At 50.9% G+C, this 27,939-nt stretch overlaps 1 protein-coding gene across 7 annotated transcripts in view; it reads left to right on the top strand.

The window, feature by feature from the left end:
- Positions 1 to 27,939, top strand: part of GAS7 (growth arrest specific 7) — a 209,993-nt gene that overhangs the window by 171,617 nt on the left and 10,437 nt on the right. For all 7 annotated transcript variants that reach the window (XM_005220391.5, XM_005220394.5, XM_005220392.5 and 4 more), the window contains 6 exon segments: positions 5,895 to 5,984; positions 9,214 to 9,329; positions 12,133 to 12,207; positions 17,208 to 17,286; positions 24,543 to 24,671; positions 25,786 to 25,909. In XM_005220391.5, coding sequence (XP_005220448.1) covers positions 5,895 to 5,984; positions 9,214 to 9,329; positions 12,133 to 12,207; positions 17,208 to 17,286; positions 24,543 to 24,671; positions 25,786 to 25,909 — 613 coding nt within the window.

Raw genomic sequence — 27,939 nt, 5'->3', positions numbered from 1 at the left:
TAATATCCAATATAAACAAATACTGTATATTAAAGCATATATCTGAGACCCGAACTCTTATCACCGGCAGTGTCCCCCTGGAAGTTGCCCCCTGAGGTGGGGGACCAGGTGACTCAGGGTGGGGCCAGCGACAGTTTCCTTGTTACTGGAGCTGATGGGCAGGGTGTGGGAGACCCCCACCCCACCCCCTGGGCAGACCTCCCATAGGTGAATTTCGCAAAAAGCCCTTAGGGTGCTAGGGCAAAGTAGGAGCTTCTGAAGTTTCCTGAAATAGGGAGGAGAAAGTGCAAGAGAGGGAATATGTTAGCATTGTAGAAGGAGAGTGAAAGAGAAAAGGGGGAAGCAGAGGGTTATGCCTCCCTTGGGTGATGGTGTGCCTCTCACAGGCTGGGGCCTGGGTTCGCTCAGAGCTTAGGGCTTTGTCTGCGTGGGCTGGGTGTGGCCCTGGGTCTCCTGGCAACTCAACTCCTCCATCCCTGCCTCACTACCTTCCCTCCTCCTTCCCACTGCCCTGCATCACTGCCTCTCATCCAGAGCTTCAAGGGTACTTGTTTAAAATGCAGGTTCCTAGGTTGGTCCCTCCAGGGTGAGGCTATAAAGTTTGGGTTGTAATCAGCATCCCCCCTGGGTTTGAAATAAACACTCAAGCCTTAGGGACTTTTTGCTGGGGCGACTGAGGAGGGGCACAGCGAGAGTGAGGAACAGAGCCCCCTGGCTGTGAACCTGGATCTGCCGGCTGCCAGCCCGAGGGCCCTGCTCATCTCCAGACTGGAGGTGGGTGTCCTCGCTGGCTGGCCGGCGGGGCTGAAGACCTCTGTACCTCGGCTCTCTTCCTCCCCGGGAGTACTCTCTCTCTACCCACAGCTCCTTCCTCTGAGCCCTGATCCTGCAGAGCTCATGGTTTCCCTGGGAGGCAGTGTTGCAGGGGTGGGGCTGAGGGGGGAGCGCAGAGCTCGGGCCCAAGCCTCCCTCTTCCTGGCGTGTGGGATTGGGGTGAGGGTCCTCTCGCACGATCTGACCCTAGGAGCAAAGATTTGCAGACCTGTGTGGCAATGACGGATACAACCAGGCATCTGAGTCTGGCTACCAATGTGGCTGAGATGCAAGGACCCAGGTTTATTCTGTTTCTCTGGCTTGCCCCCCTCCCCCCACACACCCCACCCCACTGGGTCTGGAAGAAGTTTTGAAGAGGCAGACACATGCGCTGCTTGACAGCAATGGAGCCCCGGGTAGGGCTGGCGGTGAGTGGGCTTGATTGGAAGTGACGGGCGGTGATGGCAGTTCACAGCCCTCGGCACCAACATCATGCATAAAATCTAGAGGATTCGAGAGCAGATGACAGCCAAGCCAGCCAGCCACACTCCTGCCCTATAAAGAAGGGTCTGGGCTCCCCTGATCCTCGGGTTCCTGGTGTGGCTCCCTGGGGCCTGGGGCCCTGAGTGGGAGCTTGGAGGCCAGATGTGTATGCACCAGGGGACATTTCTATTCTGCTTCCTTAGGTCTGGCTTTTGCCTCTTACATACCCTCCCCATTAGCCTCTCTCCAGGAGGAAATTCTGTAGAGCTAGGAGATCAAAGCAGTCCATCCTAAAGGAAATCAACCCTGAATATTCACTGGAAGGACTGATGAAGCTGAAGCTCCGATCCTTTGGCTACCTGATGGGAAGAGCCGACTCATTGGAAAAGACCCTGATGCTTGGAAAGATTGAGGGCAGGGTGACAGAGGTTGAGATGGTTGGATGGCGTCACCGACTCAATAGGCTTGAGTTTGAGCAAACTCCGGGAGATGGTGGAGGACAGGGAAGCCTTGCGTGCGTGCTGCAGTCCATGGGGTGCAAAGAGTGGGACAGGACTGAGTGACTAAACAACAGCAAAGGAGGAAGTTCAGGGCCCATTTAGATGTAAAACTACCATCTTTACTGTGCTGAAGGCGGCCTCTGCCTCCAGGGAGGCCTCCACGCCTGGCCTCCCCGCAGGAGGCGCCTTGGCTGGGTTGCACTTGTATTCAACAGCTCTCGCACCATGGTTGGATGCCTTTGTGGCGACTGTAGCCCCCTTAAGACGCCCCCCAGAGAGATTCTGGGGGCTGCTCTTGTTCCGGTGGAACCCCAGCTGCTTAGTGGGCCCACTGGGAGCAGAGCAGGTGTTACTACGGTTACTGGGGGCTGGAGTCAGTCCCTGAGCGAAGACGCTGCTGGTCGAGGGTAATGATCTTGGGAGCAAGAGTGAGAGGGACCCCTGGAACTTTCCGCAGACACAGCAGGGTAGAAGGCATCTTCTGCTGCTGCCTCCAGCACCCCTTCCTACTTGCACCCCTGCCTTGGATGGGGACCTGGCATAGTTACATCTAAGTGTGTTAGAAGGTCGTGTGACACAGGTTAAGGGCCAGGTGTACCTGGCTGGCTTCTGACCCTGGCTCCACCATTACAGATGAAGCTTGCAATTACTCATTATTTCCTTGTTTGCCTTCCTCATCAGCCTGTAAAACCATCGAGGGCAGAGACCACCCCTTCTGTCTCTAGGCTCTGTTCCTTGTACTGACAGACACTGACAGCCCCCATCCTGTGGCTGTGCTGGGACACAGCAGGGAGCAGGGCAGTTTCCTCCTCTCTGGCAAAGAAAGAGAGATGCTACACAAGCAGTCAGGAGAAATACAAATGCACACGTGCAAAGTGCTAGAAAGATCTACCCTAGTGCGCAGCACCAGGTAGCCGTTCAACAAAGGTTTGCATGAACCGCAAACGAGCAAGTGTTCCTGGTACAGCCTCATGGATGCAAATACTTCTGCGACCCTCAGTTAATCAAATGAGGCCAGTGACCCAGCTCGTGGGGTTGCTGGGAGGATGAAGTGAAGAGCCACCAAAGCTCTTGGCAGGAATTCTCCCAGGAATTCCACGAGTTTTACAAGTTCCTTCCACAGCAGGGTTGGTGAGGTGCAGTTCTGGAGATGCCCACCAAGCGGGTGCAGGGCTCTGTGAGGATTCAGGAAAATTCCTGTGAGATTCCTGGGCTGGAGAAATGCCAAAATCGGGGTTGACTGAGTGGAGACGGGCACTCAGGGGCCACTGGCCAGTCCCTCTGAGGGCTAGTGCCCTCAGAGTGGCAGAAGCCACAAGCCCTCTCCCCCAGCCCCATTAGCTTTCCTTCAGTGGTGGTTACAGGGCCACTCTTTGTGGGAGCCCCCCTGCCTTCTAGACCCTGGACAGCACTTTCTAGAAGACCTCTAACCCTTCTGTGTGCCTTCAACCTCCTACTCCATGATTCTTAATGCCCAGTGCAATGTCATAGTTCGTTTGTCATTATTACATTTGCTTTCAATTGCCGTGGGCTACATTATGAAACAAAATAAAGATGGGCTGTGATCATCATTATTTGTTGAGGCAAGAAAAGCTGGAACGTGAAATAAGGACCATGTGAGGCTGTGGAATCCGGCCCTGCTTTCCAGAAGGAGACTCCCCTCTGGACATTCTCTGGGGTGTCAGCCTGAAAAGAGGGTTTGGGAAGACCCACTGCCTGAGCTGGGTGTCAAGAGGCTGTCTGGCCCCCAAGACTGCAGGCCAGTGATGCCTCGGGTGGCAGTGGGATGGGCTCGGGGGGGAAGCTCCCCACCCTGGGGTTGCCTTGGCCCCCACCTGGACCTTGGTGGCATTCCGTTTCCCCTGCCCAGGGCTCTCTGGATCATCCCTGGCCATGGGCCTGCCTCTTGCGTCATGTTTCCTTCCAGAGCAGGACTCTCTGCCCTTACATTGGCCACATGCTAGTTTCTGGAAAGAGGGGGCTCTTTCCCTGGCTGGAATTTCTCCTGGATTCTCCCCCCCTAGACTGCAGGAGGGGGATTTACTGGATTTACTTCCAGCCACCCCCGAGCCCCTAAACCAGAGGCTGCAGCTGGGGACCCATGGACCTGACTCGACTGGCAGAGGAGTTGCTTTGACTTGCAAGGGGTTGTTGTTGCTGTTATTAACCATGAGTGAATTGCCAACATTGGAGAAGGGACTGGCAACCCACTCTGGTATTCTTGCCTGGAGGATTCCACGGACAGAGGAGCTAGGCAGGCTACTGTAGTCCATGGGGTCACAAAGAGTCGGACATGACTGAGCAACTAACACTTTGACTTTCAAGCACTGAGATACTTCACGTATAAATCCTCGTTCTCCACTACTGTCAAGTCATCACATAAGCTGATAAGCCTGGACTCTTCATTCTAGCTTGACAGCAGTTGGCGGGAGCTGAGAGGAATCTGCTCCCCGCCCCCACAGACAGACCCTCCCCAGCCTACCCCACTTTTGAATGTGGAGGCTGGTCACCCCCCACAGCCTGAGCTGCAGTTTCCATGACGTGCAGCCCCACACTTGTTTCCATGGCTTTCTGGCAATGGAGTTTGTGGCTTCTATTCAGAACCTCGGGGATTTTCTGCACTGTTCTCCCCCTGAACGTCTGACGACTCCCACTTCAGCAGTTGCTGGGATTGTGATGAGGGTTAAAGACTGCCGGGGCTTAGGCCTTGCCTTCCTGAGGCCTTACAGCTCCCAGAACAAATTAGCAGACTCTCCAGGAGCAGATGCGGGGCTTGAAGCAGCATCAGCAGGGTCAGCGGCGAAGGCACAGCTGCAAGCAGGGAAAGCCAGGAGTGCTGCAGATAGGCTCCAGCAGAAAAGTCCGAGACAGAACCCAGGAATCTCTGCACTGCTCTCTCCTGGGCCAGCTAGCCCCAGACACACACCCGGGATTCTCATTTCAGCTCTCTTTGTTCATAGAGTGCATGTTGTTCAGTTGCTAAGTCGTGTCTGACTCTTAGCGACTCCATGGACTACAGCACACCAGGCTCCCCTGTCCTCCACTGTCTCCCAGAGTTTGCTCAGATTCATGTCTATTGAATCAGTGATGCCATCCAATTCTCTCACCCTCTGTCGCCCGCCCCCTTCTCCTCCTGCCCTCAGTCCTTCTCAGCACCAGGGTCTTTTCCAGTGAGTCGACTTTTTGCATCAGGTGGCCAAAGTATTCAGCATCAGTCCTTCCAATGAATACTCAGGGTTGATTTCCTTTCGGATTGACTGGTTTGATTTCCTTGCTGTCCCAGGGACTCTCAAGAGTCTTCTCCAGCCCTGTAATTCGAAAGCATCAATTCTGCAGCGCTCAGCCTTCTTTATGATCCAACCCTCATATCTGTACATGACTACTGGAAAAACCATAGCTTTGACTATACTCACCTCTCACCCAGGATGCTCAGCCACTTAATTCCTTTCCCTAGAAGCAAATGATGTCATCAGTTTCCTCCCAGAAATATGCCAAATTTGGATCTATTCCTACCTCCTTCCTTTTTTTTTTTCTTAACTCTAAGACAACAAACCCTAAATACTATTCCACCTCTTCTCCCCAGTCACCCACCCACTTAACACTGTCCTGCACCTTCCTTATCAGTACAGAAGAATGTCTCGCTGGGCCTTTCACCATGGTTATGATTCCTATCCATGTCTCTCATACTTTCTAATGATTCTCTTGCTGATGGCCAGTAGAGTTGGGCTCTAGCCTTTTGCTGTGTAGGCATAGCTGTGGTAAAAACCGTGTGCTTAAGTCCCTGTAGCCACGTGCAGGAGGAGGGGAGAATCCTACAAGCAGGGTCACTGGTGGAGGGCTCTGGACATTGGTTGTGTTGTTAAGCCCTGTTGCACTGCTCTCTAAGACGGCTTGGACTGACTCCAGCCCCTGTGGGGTGGGGGCGAATGCCGGTCACCCCTCATTTGAATGCTGACCACCGCACGATACCAGTGCATGTTCTCGACCAAGCTGGCCCTGTAGGGAGACTGCTTGAGTGCTTTGTCCCGGGACCAAAGCCTCCCCAGCTTCTCCTAACCCTCTAACCAAGCTGTGCTCTCTCCTGTCTGTGCCTTCCAGATAAACTGCGTGACGTTCCCTCACCCAGACACAATGCCGGAGCAGCAACTGCTGAAACCAACTGAGTGGAGCTACTGTGACTACTTCTGGGTAAGTGGTGCTCGGTGTTGCTTGGACTGTGGTCCCAGGGACCACGAGTGAGCACCCGAGAGGTGCGGGAGGAGCCTTGAGCTCAAAGCAAAGCAACTTCTCCAGATGAATCCTAACAGCTGGCAGTCAGTTGAGCACTGGAGGCTGGAAACTTAAGACCCACTTGGAGTCTAGATTATTCTGTAAACCTCAGAGAGTCCACAGGGCAAAACGGAAACTCCAGCCAGAATGTAGGTAAGCTGGAGGGTCACCTTGCTGCTCAGCGGTGACAGGAGACCAAAGTCAACTCCACGAAAGGAACCTGGGCTCCAGCCTGTTCTGTCGCTCTTGAAGGTGATCTTGGACAGTGCTTCTCCAACAGCCTTCCTGTCTCTATCAAAGTCACCAGGAATTTGTAGGGAGCTCCAGCGTGAGCAACTCTGTTGTTCCAGAGCTTTTGTGTTACTTATGGGAACCTCCAGTTTTGCAAGATAAGCAAGTTCTGGAATGGGATGATGGTGATGGTTGCCCAACAGTGCTGCTTCTAAGTCACTTCAGTCGTGTCCGACTCTCTGCAACCCCACAGACGGCAGCCTACCAGGCTCCCCTGTCCCTGGGATTCTCCAGGCAAGAACACTGGAGTGGGTTGCCATTTAATGCCACTGAACTGTGCACTTAAAAATGGTTAAGATGATACATTTTATGTGTAGTTTTCCAAAATTAAACATCTTTTGACAGATGCCGAGTCCTACTCAGAAACTCTTGGAGTCCTCCTGGACATTTGTATTTTAAAGTTAACAAGGGCTTTAAAAATGAAATCACCCCATTCTGGAATCAGACAGTGGTGATGATTGTACAACCTGTGTATATATTAAAAACCAGTAATCATACACTGGGGCTTCCCTGGTGGCCCAGCAGTAAAATATCTGCCTGTGATGCAGGAGCCACAGGTTCAATCCCTGGGTCTGGAGGATCCCCTAGAGAAGGAAATGGCAACCCACTCCAGTGTTTTTGCCTGGGAAATCCCATGGACAGAGGAACCTAGCAGGCCACAGTCCATGGGGTCACAAAGAATCGGACATGACTGAGTGACTTAATCACCATCACCAATGGTACACCTAAAAAAATAAAGTTTTGCAAAGGCCCCAAGGAATCAGAAATTAAAAAAGAAAAACTTTATAAAATTTCATCCACCATGCAGAATGGATTATCTACCCTTTTTTAGATTTGCTAACCAAGTGTATATTAAACAGTCACTTTTGTCTTCCTACCAAACCTCTTGCACTTTAGAAGCTAGCCAGGGATTCCTGTTGCCCCATCTGTGTTTCTTCTAGATCTTCTGAGATGAGTATGGGGTGGGGATATTGCAGGAAGAACTCTGGCTCTGGCAACAGACACACCTGGAGATGGTGAAGAAAGAGCTCAGGGGTGTGGATGAGCAGGGACCAGAGTGTATGAGACCTCATAGGCTCCATCAGTGTGCTGTATTTTATTCTGTTTGCAGTATAAACAGATGGTAGAGGATTCAAACAGGAACAGGATGTGATCTGGTTTGTATGTGCCTTGGAACATGCATGCATGTTATGTCATTTCAGTCATGTCCAACTGCGCAACCCTATGGATCCTCAGTTCATGGGATTCTCCAGGCATAATAATGGAGTGGGTTGCCCTGCCCTCCTGCAGGGGACCTCCAAGACCCAGGGATTGAACCTGCGTCTCTTACGTCTCCTGCATTGGCAGGTGGATTTTCTTTACCACTGGCACCACCCAGGAAGCCCCACGTGTCATGTAGGGAAGGCAGGAGTGCCCCTTAGCCTCTGGGAGGCCAGGGAAGATGGTGGCAGCTGTGGAGATGGAGGGGAGGAGCTGAATTTGGAGATGTCATCCAAAAAGAAGGGAACAGGAACCAAGCATGGGAAGTGGACCAGCTTAGACTCCAGGAATGGGTACCCTGGGAGCCAGAGGTCAGTGGAGGGAGAGGGGTTGGAGAGTGAGGGAGAGTGGGCGATCCTGGTCAGTGCCATCCTGCTTCCATCTCGATTCAGGCTTTCCTGGGACTCTGATACCTAACCTAGGGCTTTGTCTCCCTGACCATCAAGACCTTTTCTTCTCACAGAAATTTCTCTGCTGACACAATCCTTAAAGCCCACTTCTTTGGGCCGGTTTTCCCAGTGTGGACAAATTGCTCAGCCTGTCCATCCTCTCTGGGAGGTGGATTGGGGCTAAGTGTTTTGAATAATTTTTCTTTGACTTTTTCATGAAGATGTAGCATTCATACAATGGAGTGCACACATCTTAAATGTACTTGGAGTAAGTTTTCAATGGCCAGAGCAGCTGCACTGTGATGTGGCTGAGATGTCAACCCTGGAAACCTGCCTTTTTCCACTCCGGCAGCGGCCCTTCAGTCCAGCTTCTCCCCAGAAGTCACTGCAATCTTTTAGGCATGTGCATTGGAGGATGGCACTGCCTGGCTAGTGTTAAAGTGGATGGCAAGGCTCAGGGTTGGGGGTACCTGCCCCCGAGGTTATCCACTGTCTCCCAGCTCAGTCAAGATGCTAAAATTCTGCAGAGGATCTAGCCAGCCCAAGCAGCCACCTGGAGCCTGTGTTCTTGGCCACCTGCCCTTCCTTTTCTTCATTTCTAGGTTGAGGGGTTGAGAGGCCCAGATGTGGGGCGGCTGCAGTGGTCAGGGCTCAAGCATCCGGGAGCACGTTGGGGCAAGGGCACCGGGAGGGGCGTGAGTTGGGGCGGCTGAGACTACTGCCCTCGTCCTCCTTCTCGGGCTGAGGTCAGGGTTATTAGCAGGTGACTCGGGGTCTCTTGAGAGTCCCTTGGACTGCAAGGAGATCAAACCAGACAATAAAAGGAAATCAACCCTGAGTATTCATTGGAAGGACTAATGCTCAAGCTGAAGCTCCAGTACTTTGGCCACCTGATGCAAGGAGCCGACTCACTTGAAAAGACCCCCACGCTGGGAAAGATTAAGGGCAGGCAGAGAGGGGTGTGGCAGAAGATGAGAAGGTTGGATGGCATCACTGACTCAGTAGACATGAGTTTGAGCAAACTCCAGGGGATGGTGAAGGATGGGAAGTCTGGTGTGCTGCAGTCCATGAGGTCACAAAGAGTCAGACACGACTGAGCGAATGAAGAACAACAGGGTCTTTTCTGGGGTCTGTCTTCCCTACACTCGGTTCATCCCAGCTCCAGACGCCGGTGTCCCTAAGCGCTCCTGCCTCTCTCTCCCTCCTAGGCTGACAAGAAGGACTCCCAAGGCAACGGCACGGTGGCTGGGTTTGAACTGCTGCTGCAGAAACAGCTGAAGGGCAAGCAGATGCAGAAGGAAATGTCAGAGTTCATCCGGGAAAGGTGAGTCCTGGGCCCTCCCCGCTCCGGGGCTGGTGATGGCACCCACCGTGGTCCCTGAGCCCGGCGTGAGCCCCACACACCCAGCTCTGCACTAAGGGACATGCAAAATAGGAGTCAGACTCATGGGCCTTGGGACAAGTCTGGCCAGCAGGTGTGTTGCTTTGGCCTATGTAGTGTTTTCAAAGATTCAAACCAATGTTAAAAACTGGTGGATTTCACATTAAAATCTGCATATCTGACATCTCTGGGGAGAGCAAAAAGTCTGGCTCCGTGGCTGTGCATCCCTCATGCAACAGTGCCTGGAGCTGAGGAGCAGCTGCCCGTGTGCTGGGAGCCTGTGCTTCCAGTTTGCTGCAGTCCCCACCACTCCATAATATATTGCCATGAAGACTGCTTGGCTCCTTTGCTTATCTGTGCATGCACAGCCACGGTTCTTTAATGTAACAAAAAAGGAGAATGTTACCTTCTGTTCATCTTTGAGTCAAAACCACATCCCAGCCCTGGGCATCCAGAAACACCCACCCCTACCCCCATCTCTGCCTTTAGGGAACTCAGTCTGATGGGAGAGGTCAGGTCATTATGATAAGAGCGGAGTATAATAGTGGTTTGCCTGTGTGTAGATGAGGAAACAACGCATGCCTGCTCAGTCATGTCTGACTCTTTTGCAACCCCCTGGACTGTGGCCCGCCAGGCTCCTCTTCCATGGAATTCTCCAGGCAAGAATACTGGACTGGGTTGCCATTTCCTCCTCCAGGAGATCTTCCCCACCCAGGGATCAAACCTGTGTCTCCTGCATTGGCAAGGGATTCTTTACCGCTTGAGACATCAGCAAAGCCAAGGGAATGATGAATTCAGCCTAATGGAAGTGGGGAAAGTTATAGTGACAAGCTCCTTCTCCATCTCCCTCCCTCCCCAGGCTCTCCCAAGTTATGAGACTCTGTTAAGCTGACATTTACCTGCACATTCACACACATATGCTTACCCCCCTCCCTCACACACATACATACACACAACTTCATATCTGGAATTTCAAAGGCACACTGGAAATATTTACGGTAAATGGCAATGTATTTTTGAAATAATTTTTTTTTTGGCCATGCTGAGAGGCATGTGGGATGTTGGTTCACCCACCAGGGTTCGAACCCACGCCCCCTGTATTGGAAGTGCAGAGTCTCAGCCACTAGACAGCCAGGGAAGTCCCAATGTTTCTTTTTTACTTACAGCAACAGTAATTCAGTAACAATTCTGTGGTATGTTAAAGCACCTGCTTTCCTTTAGGAGGCCTATTTTCTATAGATAGAATCAAATCTTTGCTTTATGGCCTATGAAACAGGTAGGAAATTGAGAGACTGTGTAGTTCAGGTGTCAGAAAACAATAGTAGACACCAGGCCAAGAGGAAAATGGCTAGAAAAGCCAAGTTTGAACATACTTGTGGTTTATGCTTTCATAAAGACGTCACATTAATAAATAAATGGAACCATACATGCGAGAACCCTGGTCTTCCCTGGGACAGGTGGACTCTTGAGACTTCTCAGTCCACCTAGGGTCTCGAAGGGGCACCTTTCAGAGCCAGGAGGGGTGGGACCTGAGGTGCAGAAGCAAGAGCTGGGCCAGGGTGGGAGGCCAGCCGTCCGGTGAAGCACGTGACCTCAGCTTAGGGGAGCGAGGCTGGCATCAGCCCTGGAGAGGACAGGCCTCGTGCCCGGTACACACAGTTGGCATTGCTGAACTTTTGAAGCTAAGAGTGTGACGTGGTTTTGACATGGTTAGATCTGCTTTCTCGAGAGATCTCCTGGCCGGAAGCTGCAGGCTGACCGTCCACATCCTCCTGGGGAGAGGAGGGACTAAAGACTCTCTGGATGGAGAGAAAGCGAGGGAGGCGGGCTTGGGAGGATGTGGAGATGGCAGAGGTGGTGGTGAGAGAAGGACCGAGACTGGGCCTCTCAGCACTGACGTGGGAAGTGATCGTGACCCCCGAATGCTGCCCGGAGATTCGATCAGGTCGCTCTCTCTACATCCTTTCACGCTTCAGCTCCTGAGAAGCCAAGAAGCAAATGCTGCAGCCCTGGGAGCATTTCTGGGTTTGTTTCGTTTCCCAGATGACGGACTAGGGGCCTCTCTGAGGCCCCAGCCGTCTGGCCGGCTCTGGTCATCACAAGCATGGCTCCTCAGGGGACTGCTTAGACAGTGACTAATGCCATGACAACACGTTTTACACAGTTGTGGCAGATAATACAGACCCCTCCCCGGAGAGCTGCCTTGAAAGTGTGTCAAGGGCCTGCTGAAAGTGAAATCCAAGGCAACTTCCCTCTCTGGGGATGTGGCATCTGCTGGGCACCACTGGTTTCCATGGAGATGCTTGCACCCTGCAGGCTGGGAAGTTGGTGGCCTTGAGGGCTGGGAGAACATGGACAGCGTTCTCTTCCTGCTTCTTAGGGGCTGTGGCTACCTTGCAGGCTCTCACGCCAGAGCTCTCACTTAGGGGCAGGGCAGCCGTGGTCCATTACCAATTACATCTCTTCATTTAAGTGTTTGCCGTGTGTCCAGCCCTGTGCTAGGGGCTATGCAGATGACCACTTTTCATCCTCACACAGGCACCAATCCCCGACTTTGCAGATCGAGGTTCAATTTCATTCCTTCATTCAGCTCATATTAAGCACCTACTGTGAGTCGGGTGGAAAGACAAGAGCCACGTACTTGCAGAGCTAATGGTCTTTACACCGTTAATGAGCAGCAAGGCTGCAGGTCAGATCCACGGTCTAGCTCTGAGGAGCTGACATGTTGGGTTTTCTCCCTTTGCAGGATAAAGATTGAAGAGGAATATGCGAAGAACTTAGCTAAGCTCTCTCAGAACTCCTTGGCCGCACAGGAGGAGGGGTGAGTAGGAGGAACAGGGAGTGGGGTAGGGAGGGGGAGGGACACTCAAGAAAGGGGAGGATCCCTTTTCACTGATCACTGGTCATTGCCATGGTCCCATATGGATGGTGAGGTCTCCATGCACCTGGCTGAAGGTGGGTGCCCATGATTCAAAGTGGGCATTCATGGTTAATGGTGAACATTCTTGGTTCAAGGTGGGCATTCATGGCTCCAGTTGACCAGCCATGACTCCAGGTGTGGGCATCCATGCTCAAGGTTGTGCTTCCACATTATTTACTCATTAGCAGCCAAGGGCCTCCTGGCAGATGCTGGAGTATGCCAGGACCCCTTCTGCCCTTTCCCCAGTAGCTTGGAACCAGCCTCCAGATGCCCACCCCTGCTCCCTTGTCTCCGAGAGCAGGCTGGCAAGAAACTAGATGTGGGAGGATTCCACACCTGGCCCCTTGGTTAGAATCTCTCCTGTGAGCCTAGGCCCAGGCTTCCCTCACCCTCCAGCTGTGACCATCCAGACCTCCGTGGGTGGGACCTTGGCTGGGGGAGGCCCAGCCCCACCCTTCTGGCCACAGAAGAGTCCCTAGTTGGGGGTAGATTGCTGCCTTCTGAGCTCCATATGTTAACATAGTTTCAGCCTGCTGGTGGTAAGGCAGATCGGCACAGCTGCTATGGAAAACAGTTTGGCAATGTCTCAGAAAACTAACCAGAACTCCCACAGGACCCAGCAATTCCACTCCTAGGTTTATATCCAGAAGAACTGAAAGCAGATATTCAAATATATGTACATGCATGTTCATAGCAGCATGATTTATTATAGTCACCAAGTGGAAATAACCAAAATGTCCATCAAGGATGAATGCATAAGCTAATTTTAGTCTGTCCACATTGGCTATATGGATAGGAATGTTATGCAGCCATAAAAAGGAATGAAGTACTGATCCTCGTTACCATGTGGATGAACCTCAAAAACATTATACTAAGTGGAAGAAGCAAGATGCAAAGGTTGTATGTTATAGGATTCCATTTAGAAATGTCCAGAATAGACAGATCCATGGAGACAGAATGAAGATTGGTGGTTATCAGGAGTTGGGGGAAAGGGGACTGGGAGCAACTGTTTAATGGGTACAAAGTTTCCTTCTGGGGTGTATGTTCATCTGCTCAGGTTGCTATAATAGAATACCATAGGCTGAGTGACTTAAGCCTTATGACTTAAGCCACAGAAATTTAATTAATCCCGATTCTGGAGGCTGGGAAGTCTAAGGTCAAGGTGCCAGCAGGGTTAGTGTCCCGTAAGAGCTCTCTCCTGTGTGGCAGGTGGCTTTCCCTTGGTGAGGAGAGAGAAGGAACTCTCTGGTATCTCTTCCTATGAGGACACAAATTCTATCAGATCAGGGCCCCACCCTTATGACCTCATTTAACCCTAATTACTTCCTTAGAGTAACAGATAAATGTCCAAATAACAGCCACACTGCAGGCTAGAGTTCCAACCTATGGATTTAGGGAACAACACAAGCATTCAGTCCATCACAGATGATATTGATAAAAAAAGCTTTGGAACTAGATAGAGGTGGTGGTTGCCCAGGATGGCCAATGTAGTAAATGCTTGTTCTCTTTGAAGTGGTTAATTTTTAAGAAAATATTTCTTTGGCTGTGCTGGATCTTAGTTGCGGCATGTGGGATCTAGTTCCCTGATCAGGGGTCAAACCCGGTGCTCCCCTGCATTGGGAGCACTGAGTCTTAGCCATCAGGCCACCAGGGAAATCCCCTGGTTACATTTGTGTTAAGTGAATTTCCCCTCAATCACAAAACAAAACCAGAATCTCAGGAGGTAAGAGCTGAAAGGCCCCCCGAAGTCCCCTCTCTAGTCTGACCTCCCTGCAGTGCAGTCTCTATTTGAATCCCTCCTATGAAGATTCAAATAGAGACTTCCTAGGGATGGAAGATACTCTGTCATAGTCATCAGAGAGCCGTGATGTTGAACAAGCTCGAATCTGCCTTCATAGCTTGAATTCTCCAGGGAACAGGGCTTTGCCAACCAAACATAGCTTTGATTAGGGCCTTTTCGTGGGCTTGCCATGCAGCCAAGAGGTTGGAATGGTTTTTACTGACGCAGCAGGCCACAAACCACAGGATCGCCCTGCATGGCCAGTGTCCCTTCTAGGGACATCAGGGAAGCTGCCTCCAGCCTCCTCCTGCTCCATGTACCCAGTCTGGGACCAGGGCAGGAGGGGACCCATGAGGGAGTCTCCCCTCTGAACTGGGGATGGGGCTTTCCTACGTGTTCCCACGCCCTGCAGTGTCGTACTACTGCTCCTAAGAAATTCCACCTCCTCAGCCTGGGCCACTGCCAGAGACACTCCATCCTGCCCATGCACATGGCATATGCTCCCAGCTACACGAGTCCAGAGTCAGGCCTCACCAGCATGCAGTACACATGTGCAGCCACAAACACGGGCAATCCACCACACACTCACAGTCATGGATTGGCATTGCTCACCTGCAACACAGCCGTGAACCCGTACCCCATCAGCCCCGTACCCACGTCCCGCTCCCACACACACGCTTCTTCCAGGAGGCACATGGGCCACTGTTCACAACCTGCCGCCCTGCCGCTTTGCATTCACACATGGCTCTGTCCGTCAGCCCTTCCACCTGAAACTTTCAGAGCATGACGCTGGAGCCTAGAGATGTAGGGTAGCCTAGGAAGATGCTGATGGGGAGACTTGAGTTGCCCTCAGATTCCACAGGGTGTGTACAGAATAAACAGAATCAGGAGATGAATCCTGCCTTCAGTTTTGCTCTCCTGTGTGGAAAGGATTTTGATCTTTCCTGGTTGGTAATTGTGACAGTAACGTGGATTTTGATTTAGCAGGCCCCAGATGGTGTTCTGGAATAGAAATTATGTCTTGGGGTGTTTGTTTGTTTGTTTGTTTTTTCCCATCAACCTCTTATCACAGTCTTCAATGAGAGAATTTCTAAATGGCTTTTTTTCCTAAGTTGTGATGTGGCTCCAAGGCTGGCTAAGATATTGCAAGGGGGCTGAACCAGCTCAGATAGGCCCGTCCACGTGTTTGGAGTGATGTCCTCCTGCCTGTGGGGGCCCAACCCAGCAGTGGGGCCAAGGACACGGCCCTAAGTGTGAAACTGTGCTTCCGCCTTTCCTCCCAATAGTCCAGATGACAGTCTCAGGCCACTGTCACCGTCCCTGGGCCAGTTATTGACCGTGTGCTTTGCTAACAGCTGACTTACAAACACTCAGCACCAGCAGGGCTTCTGGGCTCTTGTTCAAATCTCCCGCAGGCTGGTGAGTAGCTTCGCTGCAGGGAGAAACGCCCCCTTTGACCTCACTGTCATGGAGCTCCCGCTTCTCCCCAGGACTGCTGCTGTGAGCAGTTGACTTTTATCCTAGTTGTGTGATCCATCTGGAGGTCACCTGTGTGCGTGGCGTGGGGTCAGGGGCAGGATTTCTTTTTCCCTGTGGATGTAGAGTTGTCTCTACACCTGGTGTTGAAAGGCTGTCCGTTTCTCCGTGAAGATGCTTGGCACCTTTATTGCACGTAGATCACCCATATTTGGATAAATCTTTTTCTGAACCTGGTATTCTGATCCCATATCTGTATGACTCTCATGACTCCTTCCACTCCCTCCTTCTCCCCACCCCAGGCCCTCTACCCATCTGCCCAGTCAGGTGAGGGTACAGGCCACCCAGCATGGCCCCAACCCAGCTCCCATGAGCTCAGGCCCTTCAGGCCAAGACAGACGTCAGCAGCTTGCATCATCCCAATTCCCAATCCCTTCTCAGGTGGGCCCCCCAGCCAGAATCACCCAAGGGGACCTTTCTTTGCTGTCCGAATCCTAGATAAAATCGGTCAGGCACTTCCCGTAAACACCCACCCTGGCCTGAGCCAGCACCACCACCAGACAGGCCTGGACTCTGATCAGAGGGATCCATTCTGTTCTGTTGGGTAATTTTCAGCTGCTGGTTGCTCAGCTCAGAACCCAGAAGCCTCGCAGCAGGCTGTCTTTTAATCAGGTTTTGCCACTCGAGTTTAATGAATTCTCTGGGGGAAGTGGCTTTTTGATGAAAGGAAGTCAACTGACCGTTCAGCCCTGGTATACTGGCTGGGTGAAGAGGTCTCGAGCAAGAATGCAGGAGCATCAGTGGGAAGGTCAGAGAGGTTCAAGAGTTCTCAGTCAGGGAGATTGGAGCATGGGGGCATGCTTTCAAAAGTCCAGGGGACTTTGGGAGATTGCTTGTACTTGGAACATCTCTTTCAAGTGGAAAAGCAATTTAGCTTAGAGGACTCTGCCATTCTCTGGTTGGCTGTGGGCAGCACTGGGGCTTTATTACTGGCCAGAATAGGTTCTAGAGCATGGGTCGGGAGGCCATGTTCCTGAAGATGGGGATGGCGAGCCTTCTCAGCTGTGTGGGCAGCCCTAGGAGGCCCCTAGACCCAGATGGTCCATCTTAGCCCGCCCCCCCAGAAGTCAGGCCACTGGAGGTTTGCCTGGAGGCAGGGCTGTGTGATACCTTCTGTTAGAGAAGGGCTTCTCCCTGGAAAGGCACCCATTCTCCCTCCTTGTTTGCCAGCAGGTGTTTGCACCCCTCAACAACAAACCAGGGAGGGTGACGGGAAGGCAGGGGACAGTCATGGGACAGGTATCAGGGCCCTCATGACACCCCCCACCAGCCCCATCTGCCTAATCCTCTGGGCTTCTGGACACTTCGCAGGCACTCAGCTGGCTGCTGCAGTCAGTTCTCTCAGCTGTGCGATGCTCAGCTCGTTTGGGGGTGGCTTTTCCAGTCCCATAGGTCAAGGCATGGTACTCATGTTTGTTTTGTGCCCGACCTCCTCCTCATCCAAGTCCATGGTCTCAGGCATCGTACGTTCCCCAGGGACTCGGAGTCAAGACCCACCATCCTGCCTCATGGGGGGAGGGCTGTGGCGTCTGCCCTGAGGTCAGTGCGTCCGTCCTCGAGCCTCACCGTCTCCTTGGTGTTGCAGCTCCCTGGGAGAAGCGTGGGCGCAGGTGAAGAAGAGCCTTGCAGATGAGGCTGAAGTTCACCTCAAGTTCTCTGCCAAGGTAACCCCTCCCTGGGTTGGTCTTATACACACATGTGCAGCTGCTGCTCCAGTGTGTGGTGTTGCCTGGTTTCCATGGTGTAAATTTCAAGAGTCAGGAAGAGATGCTAGCAATAGATGGTTGCTCCCCTGTACCAACAAAATAGCATCGAAAGCCATACACATCCATCAAGAGTGCAGATAATAGTCAGATGTCGTTAATAGGAGGGTGTGAGGGTATGTGCTACCTTTGTTTTTAATACAGTTTGTTAATTTTAAGTTTAGACCATTGAATTTTTAATACTGGTTGTTCTTTCCTAATCAACTCACAAAATCCCTCCAAGTTTAACCCTGGGCCATGGTGAGGCTTGGGCTTCCCTGGTAACTCAGACGGTAAAGAATCTGCCCGCATTGCAGGAGACCCAGGTTCGATCCCTGGGTTGGAAAGGTCCCCCTAGAGAAGGGAATGGCTTCCCACTCCAGTTTTCTTGCTTGGAGAAATTCCCTGGCAGGCTACAGTCCATGGGGTTGCAAAGAGTCAGACATGACTTAGTGACTTAGCACAGCACCCCACATAGCTGATTTACAATGCTGTGCTGATCTCTCCTGTATAGCAGAGTGACTCAGTTACATACAACATAGACATTCTTTTTTTTAGGGCTTCCCTGATAGCTCAGCTGGTAAAGAATCCTCCTGCAATGCAGGAGACCCTGGTTTGATTCTTAGGCTGGGAAGATCCCGCTGGAGAAAGGATAGGCTACCCACTCCAGTATTCTTGGGCTTCCCTTGTGGCTCAGCTGGTAAAGGATCTGCCTGCAGTGCTGGAGACCTTGGTTCGATCCCTACGTTGGGAAGATCCCCTGGAGAACAGAAAGGCTACACACTCCAGTATTCTGGCCTGGAGAATTCCATGGCCTGTATAGTCCATGGAGTTGCAAAGAGTCGGACATGACGGAGCGACTTTCACTTTCAAAGACATTCTTTTTACATTTTCTTTTCCATTATGGCTTAGCGCAGGACATTGATTAGAATTGCCTATAAGCCCACACTTTAAAATTGAGGGGTACGCCACCTCCTTTACTACTTGAAGGTGGCATCCCCCAAGATGGCTGCTCTTTCCCGAGATTTCCACGCTCAGCACTCGCTAATCCTGTCTCTTTTCTAGTGCTTTTCCCACAGCAGTTGCATTTCTGGGCTTTGTGCACTGTTGGGGGACAGGAAACTGGCTTTGTTTCCATGTCTCCCCACCCTGCCCCATGATGGTTCTCTGCACACCAAGGGCAGAATGAATGACTCATACAGTTGAGATGTGCGAAGGAGCTTTATAAAGAGCGGAGGTGGGAGGAGAAACAGTGCCATTACCAGCTCCCCACTCCTGAAGGATGCTGGTGCCCCGAGAGGGAGTTGACACCCAAACGTGAGTGAGAACTGGACCAACAAGGGCACACTAACCTTAGACACCAACCGTTTCACAAGGAAATTGCCTCTCGAGCACTGGTGGAGAAAGGAGCCCCGTAAACGAGTCGCCTTTGAACCTTGTATACAGAGCAGTGAGTTATTTTTAAGCTGTAAATCACAGCAGTGTTCCCTCTAGGTCTCCCTCCTGCTCTCCTAACCCCCAGCAGCTCCAATCTCTGCAGCTGTAGAAACCTCCATTGACCGTGAGATGAATGGTGAGGCTGTGTCGTGAGCATTGTGAGCATCGAGGCTGGGAGCCAAGTCTGCAGGCTTCTAAATGGTCACCTGCTGGATCCCCGGGAATCCTGGTGACCTTTTCTCCCCATCAGCAGGCCCCTGATTCTCAGTCATTTGTGAAGTGCTCACTGGGAGACAGAGCCCTCCCCCATGCAGTTCTCCTATAATCTTACTTTTTACTACTGCTGCTCACAGCACTGGCGGCTCAGACGGTGAAGAATCCGCCTGCAATGCAGGAGACCTGGATTCGATCCCTGGGTCGGGAAGATCCCTTGGAGAAGGGAATGGCTACCCACTCCAGTATTCTGGCCCGGAGAATTCCATGGACAGAGGTGCCTGGCGGCCTACAGTCCATGGGGTTGCAAAGAGTCGGACACGACTAAGCAAATTCTTACACATACTCACAGCACTACTTCTAGTCACCAAATGTCTGGGTTTTCCCCACACTGACCAATTCCCTGACCCCAGCTGGAGGTCCTACAGTGTAATTCACTTCTGACACTTAACTGCCCCGAGCTCAGCATCAGATCCTGCAGGTTAAGGACTCAGTCCCACGAGGCCACCCTTGCTTCAGACGGCTGTTATAAATAGTGGGTCACCGGGTTACTCACAACTTCTGTCCCACTTGGCTGCAAATCAGGGTTTTGAGTGATCCCCTCATCAGGTTTGGTAACTTATTAGAAGAGCTCACAAAACTCAGGGAGACACTTATTCATCAGTTTATTATATATTAAAGGGTATGATAAAGGCCACAGATGAACAGATGCTCAGGGTCAGGTAAGAAAGGGTCCTGAGTGCAGGTGTCTGTCCCCATGGTGCTGGGGATGCACATCCCAGCACGTGGGTGTGTTCACCAACTCAGAACCTCTTGGACCCTGTGATTTTTCAGACTTTTGTGGAGGTTTCATCACATGTGCTGTGTGTTAGTCTCTCAGTTGTGTCTGACTCTTTGTGACCCCATGGGCTGTAGCCCACCAGGCTCCTTGTCCATGGGGATTCTCTAGGCAAGAATACTGGAGTGTGGTTGCCATGCCCTCCTCCAGGGGATCTTCCCAACCCAGGGATCAAACGCAGGTCTCCCTCACTGCAGGTGGATTCTTTACCATCTGAGCTACCAGGAAGCCCATGAATACTGGAATGGGTAGCCTATCCCTCTTCAGGGGATCTTCCCAAGCCAGGAATCGAACTGGGCTTTCCTGCATTGCAGGCGGATTCTTTACCAGCCGAGCTCCCAGGGAAGCCCTTCATCACATAGGCATAATTATTAACCCAGTCTCCAGCCCCTTTCCTCTCCCTCCAAGGGATCAGAGGAAGGGGCTGAAAGTTCCAATCATGGCCTGATCTTTTTGGTGACAAACCCCTATCCAGGAGCCCACCAAGACTCGTCTCATAAGAAATTCTAAGAAATGTAGGAGTTGGTGTCAGAACTGGGCTCAAAGACCAAATATTAAGCCAGAAGACGCTCTCTCAGCACCTTTGTTGTTTAGGAAATTACAAAGGCTCCAGGAGTTCCGGCCAGGAGCGGGGATGAAGAGCAAAATAAACACGTTGTCATTTGGTGGGCCAAAAAGTCCATATGGGATTTTCTGGACATGGGAAAATCCTAACATATGCAGCCAACCCCATGTATCACAGTATCACCGTTACATGAGTTTCATGTGCAGGATGTAACTCATCTCCCTCAGTTGTATAAGGCATAATGCAAGACAACATTGCCGTTTCACAAATGAGAAGGAACAAAGAGGTCAAGTCACAGCCCGTGGTCACATAGCCAAGTGGGCTCAGCTATTGAGGAAACAAAGGAGAAGACTGAGTGGGTTGGAGCCTTGACCCCTGGCCCTTTCCTCTGGGCAGACCAGTGGCATTTAAAACCCAGAACTCTGTGCTGAAGCACACTGCCCTCTCTTAGGGGCTGTCCACCATGGTACAGGCTGATCTTCCAAATGCGGGGATGTTTTAATTCAGAGCTGACTTCATCTAGCTGATGGGAGGCTTCTGAAAAATACTAACACAAAATTCACACATAGATTTTTCCATAAGATGTCTGCTGCCTCCAGTCCATCAGTCAATGTTGGTGGCCTCAGGCAGCCATAGTAGCAGCCCAGTGATTGTATGACAATCCCTTAAAAAGAAAAGACTATCCATCCACCATAGATAAATAGAGCTCCACGTGTGCAAAACCCATTTTAACATCTGCTCCAAAAAGGCTCCTTGAAAATGTCCTTCCTGAGTATTCTGTGTCGAGGGGCAAGAGCTCTTTAAGAAATGCAATTTCATTCCAGGGATCTTAGGCTTTTCTAAGTCTCCTAGCTCGAGCCATTGTTCAAAGCAACAGACTATTAAAGAAATAAGATTGCTCTGTATAAAGGAAGTTATACCTGCTTCTGGGTGAGGAAGAGAGAATAGAAAAATTCCTTGCGATGGGAGAAAATTTAATCATGCAATCGAGGCCATGTATTCAGCCAGAAGATTTTTGGGGGGCACAGAGGGCCTCAAGAGAATGATAAAAAAAATGATTTTTTATCAGTGCTATCACTCACAAGCTTTGTGATCTTGGGAGAAGCCACTTAGCATCTCTGGGCTTCCATTTTTTTCAAGTGTGAAGTGAAGTGTTTGGACCAAATCAGTGAGACTTGAAACTGACTTGACTGTGACCCAGTTATACATTTTCCATGGCCACCCGGAACACACACGTATCCACACCTAGATAATCACATACAGATACCCCCGTATGTGGCTAAAACATCTCTGATGTTTCCTCTTCATGTCTGGGCTATGCTCATCAAAAAGCCGTCCTGATCCACTAACCATTTCACAGCTCTTAGCAATGCACTGTTTGAGAAACACGGGACCAGATACAGGCATCCTTGTTCTATATAGTACTTGGCTTTAGTGTGTCTTTTTTACAAATTGAAGATGTGTGGCAACCCTGCATTGTCAGATGATGGTTAGCATTTTTTGGTAATAAATATTTTTCTTTTGACCATACCCACAGCATGCAAGATCTTAGCTCCCCGACCAGGGATCGAACCTGTGCCCCCTGGCTTGGGAGCACAGATTCTTAACCACTGGACCACCAGGGAAATCCAAGTAATAAGTATTTTTAAAATTAAGACATGAATATTTTTAAGATACACTGCTATTGCACACTTAATAAACTACATGCATGCTTGCTCAGTCATGACCGACTCTTTTCAACTCTGTGGACCGTAGCCCGCAGGCTTCTCAGTCCATGAGATTTTCCAGGCAAGAATACTGGAGTCCATTGCCATTTCCTCCTCCAGGGGGTCTTCCTGACCCAGGGACCACATCTCCTGCGTCTCCTGCATTGGCAGGCGAATTCTTTACCGCTGAGCCACCTGGGAAGCCCTAATAGACTACAGTGTAGTATAAAACATTGCTCTCGTGCACACTGGGAAACCAGAGCATCCATGTGACCTGCTCTATTGCAACACTCACTGTTTTGTGACACTCACTTTATTGTGGCATACCGTCACCCAACCCACAGTTTCTCCGAGGTCTTCCTGTGGTGTCTGAAATTCCTTCCAACCTGAGACTTCTCTTGCTCTCTTCTGATGAGTGACGTGGAAGGAAGAGGCAGAAATTCTGAAAGGCAAACTGAATGGCTTCAATGGCCATTGCAGCCAAGCCAGGCCAGTTCAAGTTCATAAGGACAAACTTCTGTGGAGGACTTTGGCCTCCTGGTTAGCCTGTAATGCTTAAAACTTAAGAATGAGTATAAAGACATCTAGCCAACTTTCTTAAAAAATTAGCCTTTTTGTTAAAGTACTTAAAATATAGAGTGAGTCTCTGTGGGTCTTCAATCTATGGGATTGAATCACTTCTAACAGCCAGTAGTGTGATGTTTCCAGAATGTCATTTGGAATTTGGGGAGAGCCTTGGGGGTCCTGGCAGGATCTTGGTCCCTCCCCAGACCACACAGTCTGGGGCCAGGACCGAGAAATCCTGAGGATTGACAAGTCTCTGCAGGTCACTCCTGGGCATATGAATATATGGAAATCACTCGCAGTCCAGGGCCTCAGAAAGAGAGCTCAGAGTTACTGGGTCAACAAGCCAAGTTAACCCATATAGACCCACAACCAGGAGCAGTTTCCCAAGGCAGCCAACTGTGCAGCCCTCGCCTTCCTCCCCCAGTGCCTAATCTGTGTGGGGAGGGGGTTCCCTAGGTCTCAAAAGCAGTTAAGTTTGTAACATCTTACAGATTGCCACCAGATGGGGGTGTTTTCCTGTGCAAGGAATCTTCCCAGGGCTCAAAAACATGATAGCAGACATTACAGCCAACATGAGGGGAGAGGTGGAAGTGCAGCCCCGGCTCCATTAGACTTTGAAGGTCACCCACCAGCAAAGCATCATCTTGTCACCCAGAGCATCGGGCCCCGAAAATCTCATTTTTCTGAGTAGTGCAGGAGGGCCCCCTGTGTACCAGCTCCGGCCAGGCACTGTGGATACAACAGGGGCCCAGCCAGCATGGCCTCCACCCTCCTAGAGTTCAGAGTCAACATGTAATCAGTGGTTTGGTACAGGGAGCACCTCCATCCTTGAGGCCTCTGGGGAAAAGGTAATGTAGCAAGAAAGAGCCTGGTGAGGAGGGAGAGAAGTCCCAGAGCTGGCATGTCATCCATCCAGGGAGGTTCAGTTCTGATTCCCAGTGGGAAGAGTGGAGGTTGAGAGACCCTGGAAGGCCAAGTCAGGGGCCCTAGGAGGCCAGCAAGGAGGTCCTAGAGGTTATTTTGGGGGCCTTAGGAGCCAAGACAGGGTGGGTGAGGCTCTGAGAAGCTGAGTCGGGGGCAGGGAGGCCGCTAGACTGTGCCTTTGACCACAGCAGGTCCATATTTATCTGTTGTCACATACATCTCATGTTCGTACCCTCAAAAAAAAGTTTTAAGTAACAGTTCTCCTTCCAAAGAGAGTGGGGTGGAAAAGAGGAATGAAAGAAAAGAAAGCTGGGAAACCTGATGCCACCCAGCGCCTCTCAGAGCATAAAGGGCCCTTCTCTGGCCCTAGAGGTGCAAGGCTGGTCCACTCTGGTGGCGTGGGGGTGCGCCAGCCTCCGCGCTGACCAGCGGGCACAGCCCAGGGAGGGTCCCTGTGAGCCCCGATCATGGCTTCCTGGAGATTTGGACCACGTGCACATCATCTGTGGTCCTTGCACCTGGCACGTGGTAGATGATCAATAAGTAGAACCGACCCGAGATCGCCTGGTTAAATGTCGCCCTTGTGATAGTGGCTGAGTGTTTGAGGTCACAGGGATGGTCCCCAAAGCTCCCAGTTTAGAAAGTAAGGGATACATCTGAGCAAAGCCCTGGAGGAGGCTCTTCGGGCTTCACACAGGAAGAGGGTGCCCACAGGGACTTGGTGGGCTCCAGGCACTAACCCATCCTTTGGTGTGAACCCTGGGCCTGGCCGGTGGAGGTGACTTCCTCAACTGCATACACAACCACGTGTCTCTGACCTCCCTGTGAGATGGTATCCATCCTCACCCACGGGGTGGGAGAGAGCACCCCCTCCCTCCTCTCATAGCTTGTGCCCCCCGGGTCCTGAGTGTGTCTCCCCCATCGACAGCTGCACAGCGAGGTGGAGAAGCCCCTGATGAACTTCCGCGAGAACTTCAAGAAGGACATGAAGAAGTGTGACCACCACATCGCAGACCTCCGCAAGCAGCTTGCCAGCCGCTACGCAGCGGTGGAGAAGGTGAGGGCCCAGGTCGCGGAGTGGGAGGGGTCCTGCTGGAGGGAGCAGGGGCTGGGGGCCGGCAGGGGCTCCATGTGCCCTGGCGGGGGCGTTTGTCCCCCCTGCAGCCGGATCTGGGGTTGCGGGGTAGTGTGAGAACCCCCTCCCCCGGCCGAAGGTTACGTGTGTGCTTCCCCTGGTGCTCAGATTCCCGGTGAGTGTGGGAGAGGCTGCACCTGCCTTGGGGTTGTAGAATGTGAGACAAGATACACCCTGATTTTGAGGGTCCTGAAGCCTGGATGTACTGCCAGTCCACACAGGGCCCCTTTGTCTTGGTCTCACCTGGCAGAATCCCTTCTGACTAGACCACCCCCCTCCCAGAGGCCAAGGTGGTCTGACCTTGCTGGGAGCTCTGATGGTCAGTTATGGAGCAGAGAGAGGTCTCCCCCCGGGGCTGACCCCCGCGCCTTTGGGAGGGGTGCGGGAGAAGAGGACCGTGTTACCTCTGCGGGCACCCTAGACCTTGCCAGTGCCCAGCACCGACAGGCCCATTCCACCCCAGAAGGGGGAGGCTGGTGTCACCAGCTGCTGAGCACTGTTGGGAGGTGACGTCGATGATCTCTGTGGTCCCTGCCTCCCTGGAGAAGCTGTGGTCTCAGGACTGCCTGGGTCCCCAGTGCATGTACATGCTCCAGTGAAAACATGCTCTGGGGGGCTTGCTCTAGGCCAAGGATTAAAGGATGCTTTGCAGCCTCAGTGTGGTCCCCAGCTGGCTGAGTGATGCTGATCTGGCCACTCAGCCTAACGGAACCCCTGTAGCCTCATTTACCAAAGCAGGGAAAAGAAAGGACTTACCTAGGAAAGACTCTGATGCTGGCAAAGATTAAATAAAGGCAAGAGGAAAAGGGGGTGGCAGAGGGCAAGATAGTTGGATGGCATCACCAACTCAATGGACATGATGAGCAGACTCCAGGAGATAGTGACGGATAGGGGAGTGTGGCGTGCTGCAGTCCACAGGGTTGCAAAGAGTCAGAAACAACTTAGCGACTGAACAGCAACCTAAAATAGGAGGCCAGGCCCAGTGGGCCCTTGCTGTCTCTGAGCCTGTGATTAACTCCACGTCCTTGGACCCCAGGCCCGAAAAGCCCTCACGGAGCGGCAGAGAGACTTGGAGATGAAGACCCAGCAGCTGGAGATCAAGCTGAGCAACAAGACAGAGGAGGACATCAAGAAGGCCCGGAGGAAGTCCACGCAGGCGGGTGAGTGCTGCCCTGTCGCCTGCTGCCCTCTCTGTCCTCACCTGGTCCCAGAGGCATGGACAGGAGAGGCTGGGAGATGGGGTGCCTGGGAACATGTGTTCCACAGGGTGAGACTGGTGCAGGCTGTGGAGCGGGAAGCAGTGGCGAGGGAGGGGTCTCCCCACACCCTACCCAGAGAGGGCTGCTTCTGGCCCAAGCCCAGGGTCTCTGGTCAGGTGGTGGGCTGACTCCTCCAGGACCTGGAATTGAGGGGTCTTGCCCCTGCCTGGAGTTCCTTGAAGTGCAAACCCCACCCACCCACCAAGTTGCCCCACCTCCCCGGGTAATAGTTCTCCAAAGGTTCTCCTCCAGTGATGGACTTCCGACCCAGAATAGAGGCTGACGTTTTGTTTAAAGAAATAATCGTATTTCAGGGACTTCTCTGGCAATTCAGTGGTTAAGACTACTCGCTTCCAGCGCAAGGGGTGCAGGTTTGACACCTGGTTGGATAACTAAGAACCCTCATGCCTTGCAGTGCAGCCAAGAAAATATTTTTAAAAAAGAAAAGAAAGAACCCTGTTTCAGAGTCTCTCCAAAATATTCCTGTGAGTCAGCTTCTGCTTCCACCTAGAGGTAAAAATTAGCTAATGCACAAGGAAGGGGGAGAAAAATCAGCAAGAAAGTTTTTTTAAAAAAATTTCAATATAGCTTAACAACCAGTTGCGCAGTGTACAAGGTAAAAAGGTAAAGCACTTTGCTTTCTGGGATTAGAATATGTGCTGTGAGAGAAGGTTTGGATTGGATGGTTTGGTCTCTAAATCTTTTTCACCCCAACTTCTGTTGAACCTGGTGTAATTAGTTCATTAAAGGATGAAAAACAGCATCTTAGGGACATTTGGAAATAAGATGATGTAAAGATGTCATAACAGAATAATGTAATATAAATGCAACATTTATATAAAAATCTTTAATAGCACAGTAGTAGAAACAGAAGCCATGCTACACCTGTTGGGAGTAGGAAAGAAAACCCAAGGAGAGGAAAGGCACATTTAAATTAGCTTAACTACAGAAACTGTTAAATAATTATGTTACAAAAACAATATTGCTGCTTGACAAAATATTTTAATCAACACATAAGAATATAAAATCTTATTCTCCAGATAGTCACTGTCGACACACCCTAATTTTTTTTAATGTTTTTAAATGTATATACATATCATATTATACTGTTCTGAACTTACATTTTAATAGATGTATCTTAGAGACAGGTCTGTTTCATCATCAATTTATGTACATTTATGTACATCAGATTTCCTAAACAGTTGAATAACGTGCAAGTATATGATTGTATCCAGATGTATTTCATCATTCCCCTAATGGATTTTTGTAGGACTCTCAGATGATTTCAGAGTGTTTGTCAATGCCAGCGATGCTGTTACTATAAATGCCTCTCTGTGGGCGGGGGAGGGGGGGGTGTCTGCATGTCGCCAGGATGTGGGGGGGTGTAACTGGGTCAGAGGCTTGTATTCATTCTGATGGATGTTTCCAAGTTGCTTTGCAGATGGGTGTGCCTACTCTCTATGAATGCCTGTTCCCTAAACTCTTGTCAACACTGTATCCTGTCTCATTTTGATATCCTAGCTATCTAGTGAAAAATAGTATTTTGTTTCTAATTTAATTTACACTGCTTTTTTAGTAGAGTTGAGCATTTTAAAAATAGACTTTTAAATCATCTGTGACTTTTAAAATGATTCACTCATATTATCTTCCCATTTTCTTGTCAGATGGCGGGTCTTGTTCTCATTGATTGATTGACAGGGATTATGTTAGGAAAATCAACATTTTGTCATTTGAATTGCAAATATTTTTCATAAGTGGTTTATTTTTTTATTTTGTTCTTTGTATTTCTTTTTCATTTTTTTTTTCTTGGTTTGTCTAATCTTCACTGTGGCTCTCTGAAAGTACTGTTATTATCCCCATTTTACAGATGAGGAAACTGAGGCACAGGCAGGTGAATCAACTTGGTCCAAGGCTGCACAGCTAGTAAACAG

The sequence above is a fragment of the Bos taurus genome, chromosome 19 (genome assembly GCF_002263795.3).
Source record: "Bos taurus isolate L1 Dominette 01449 registration number 42190680 breed Hereford chromosome 19, ARS-UCD2.0, whole genome shotgun sequence".
Classification (NCBI taxonomy): Eukaryota; Metazoa; Chordata; class Mammalia; order Artiodactyla; family Bovidae; genus Bos; species Bos taurus.
This window is presented reverse-complemented; position numbering and strand designations above follow the sequence as displayed.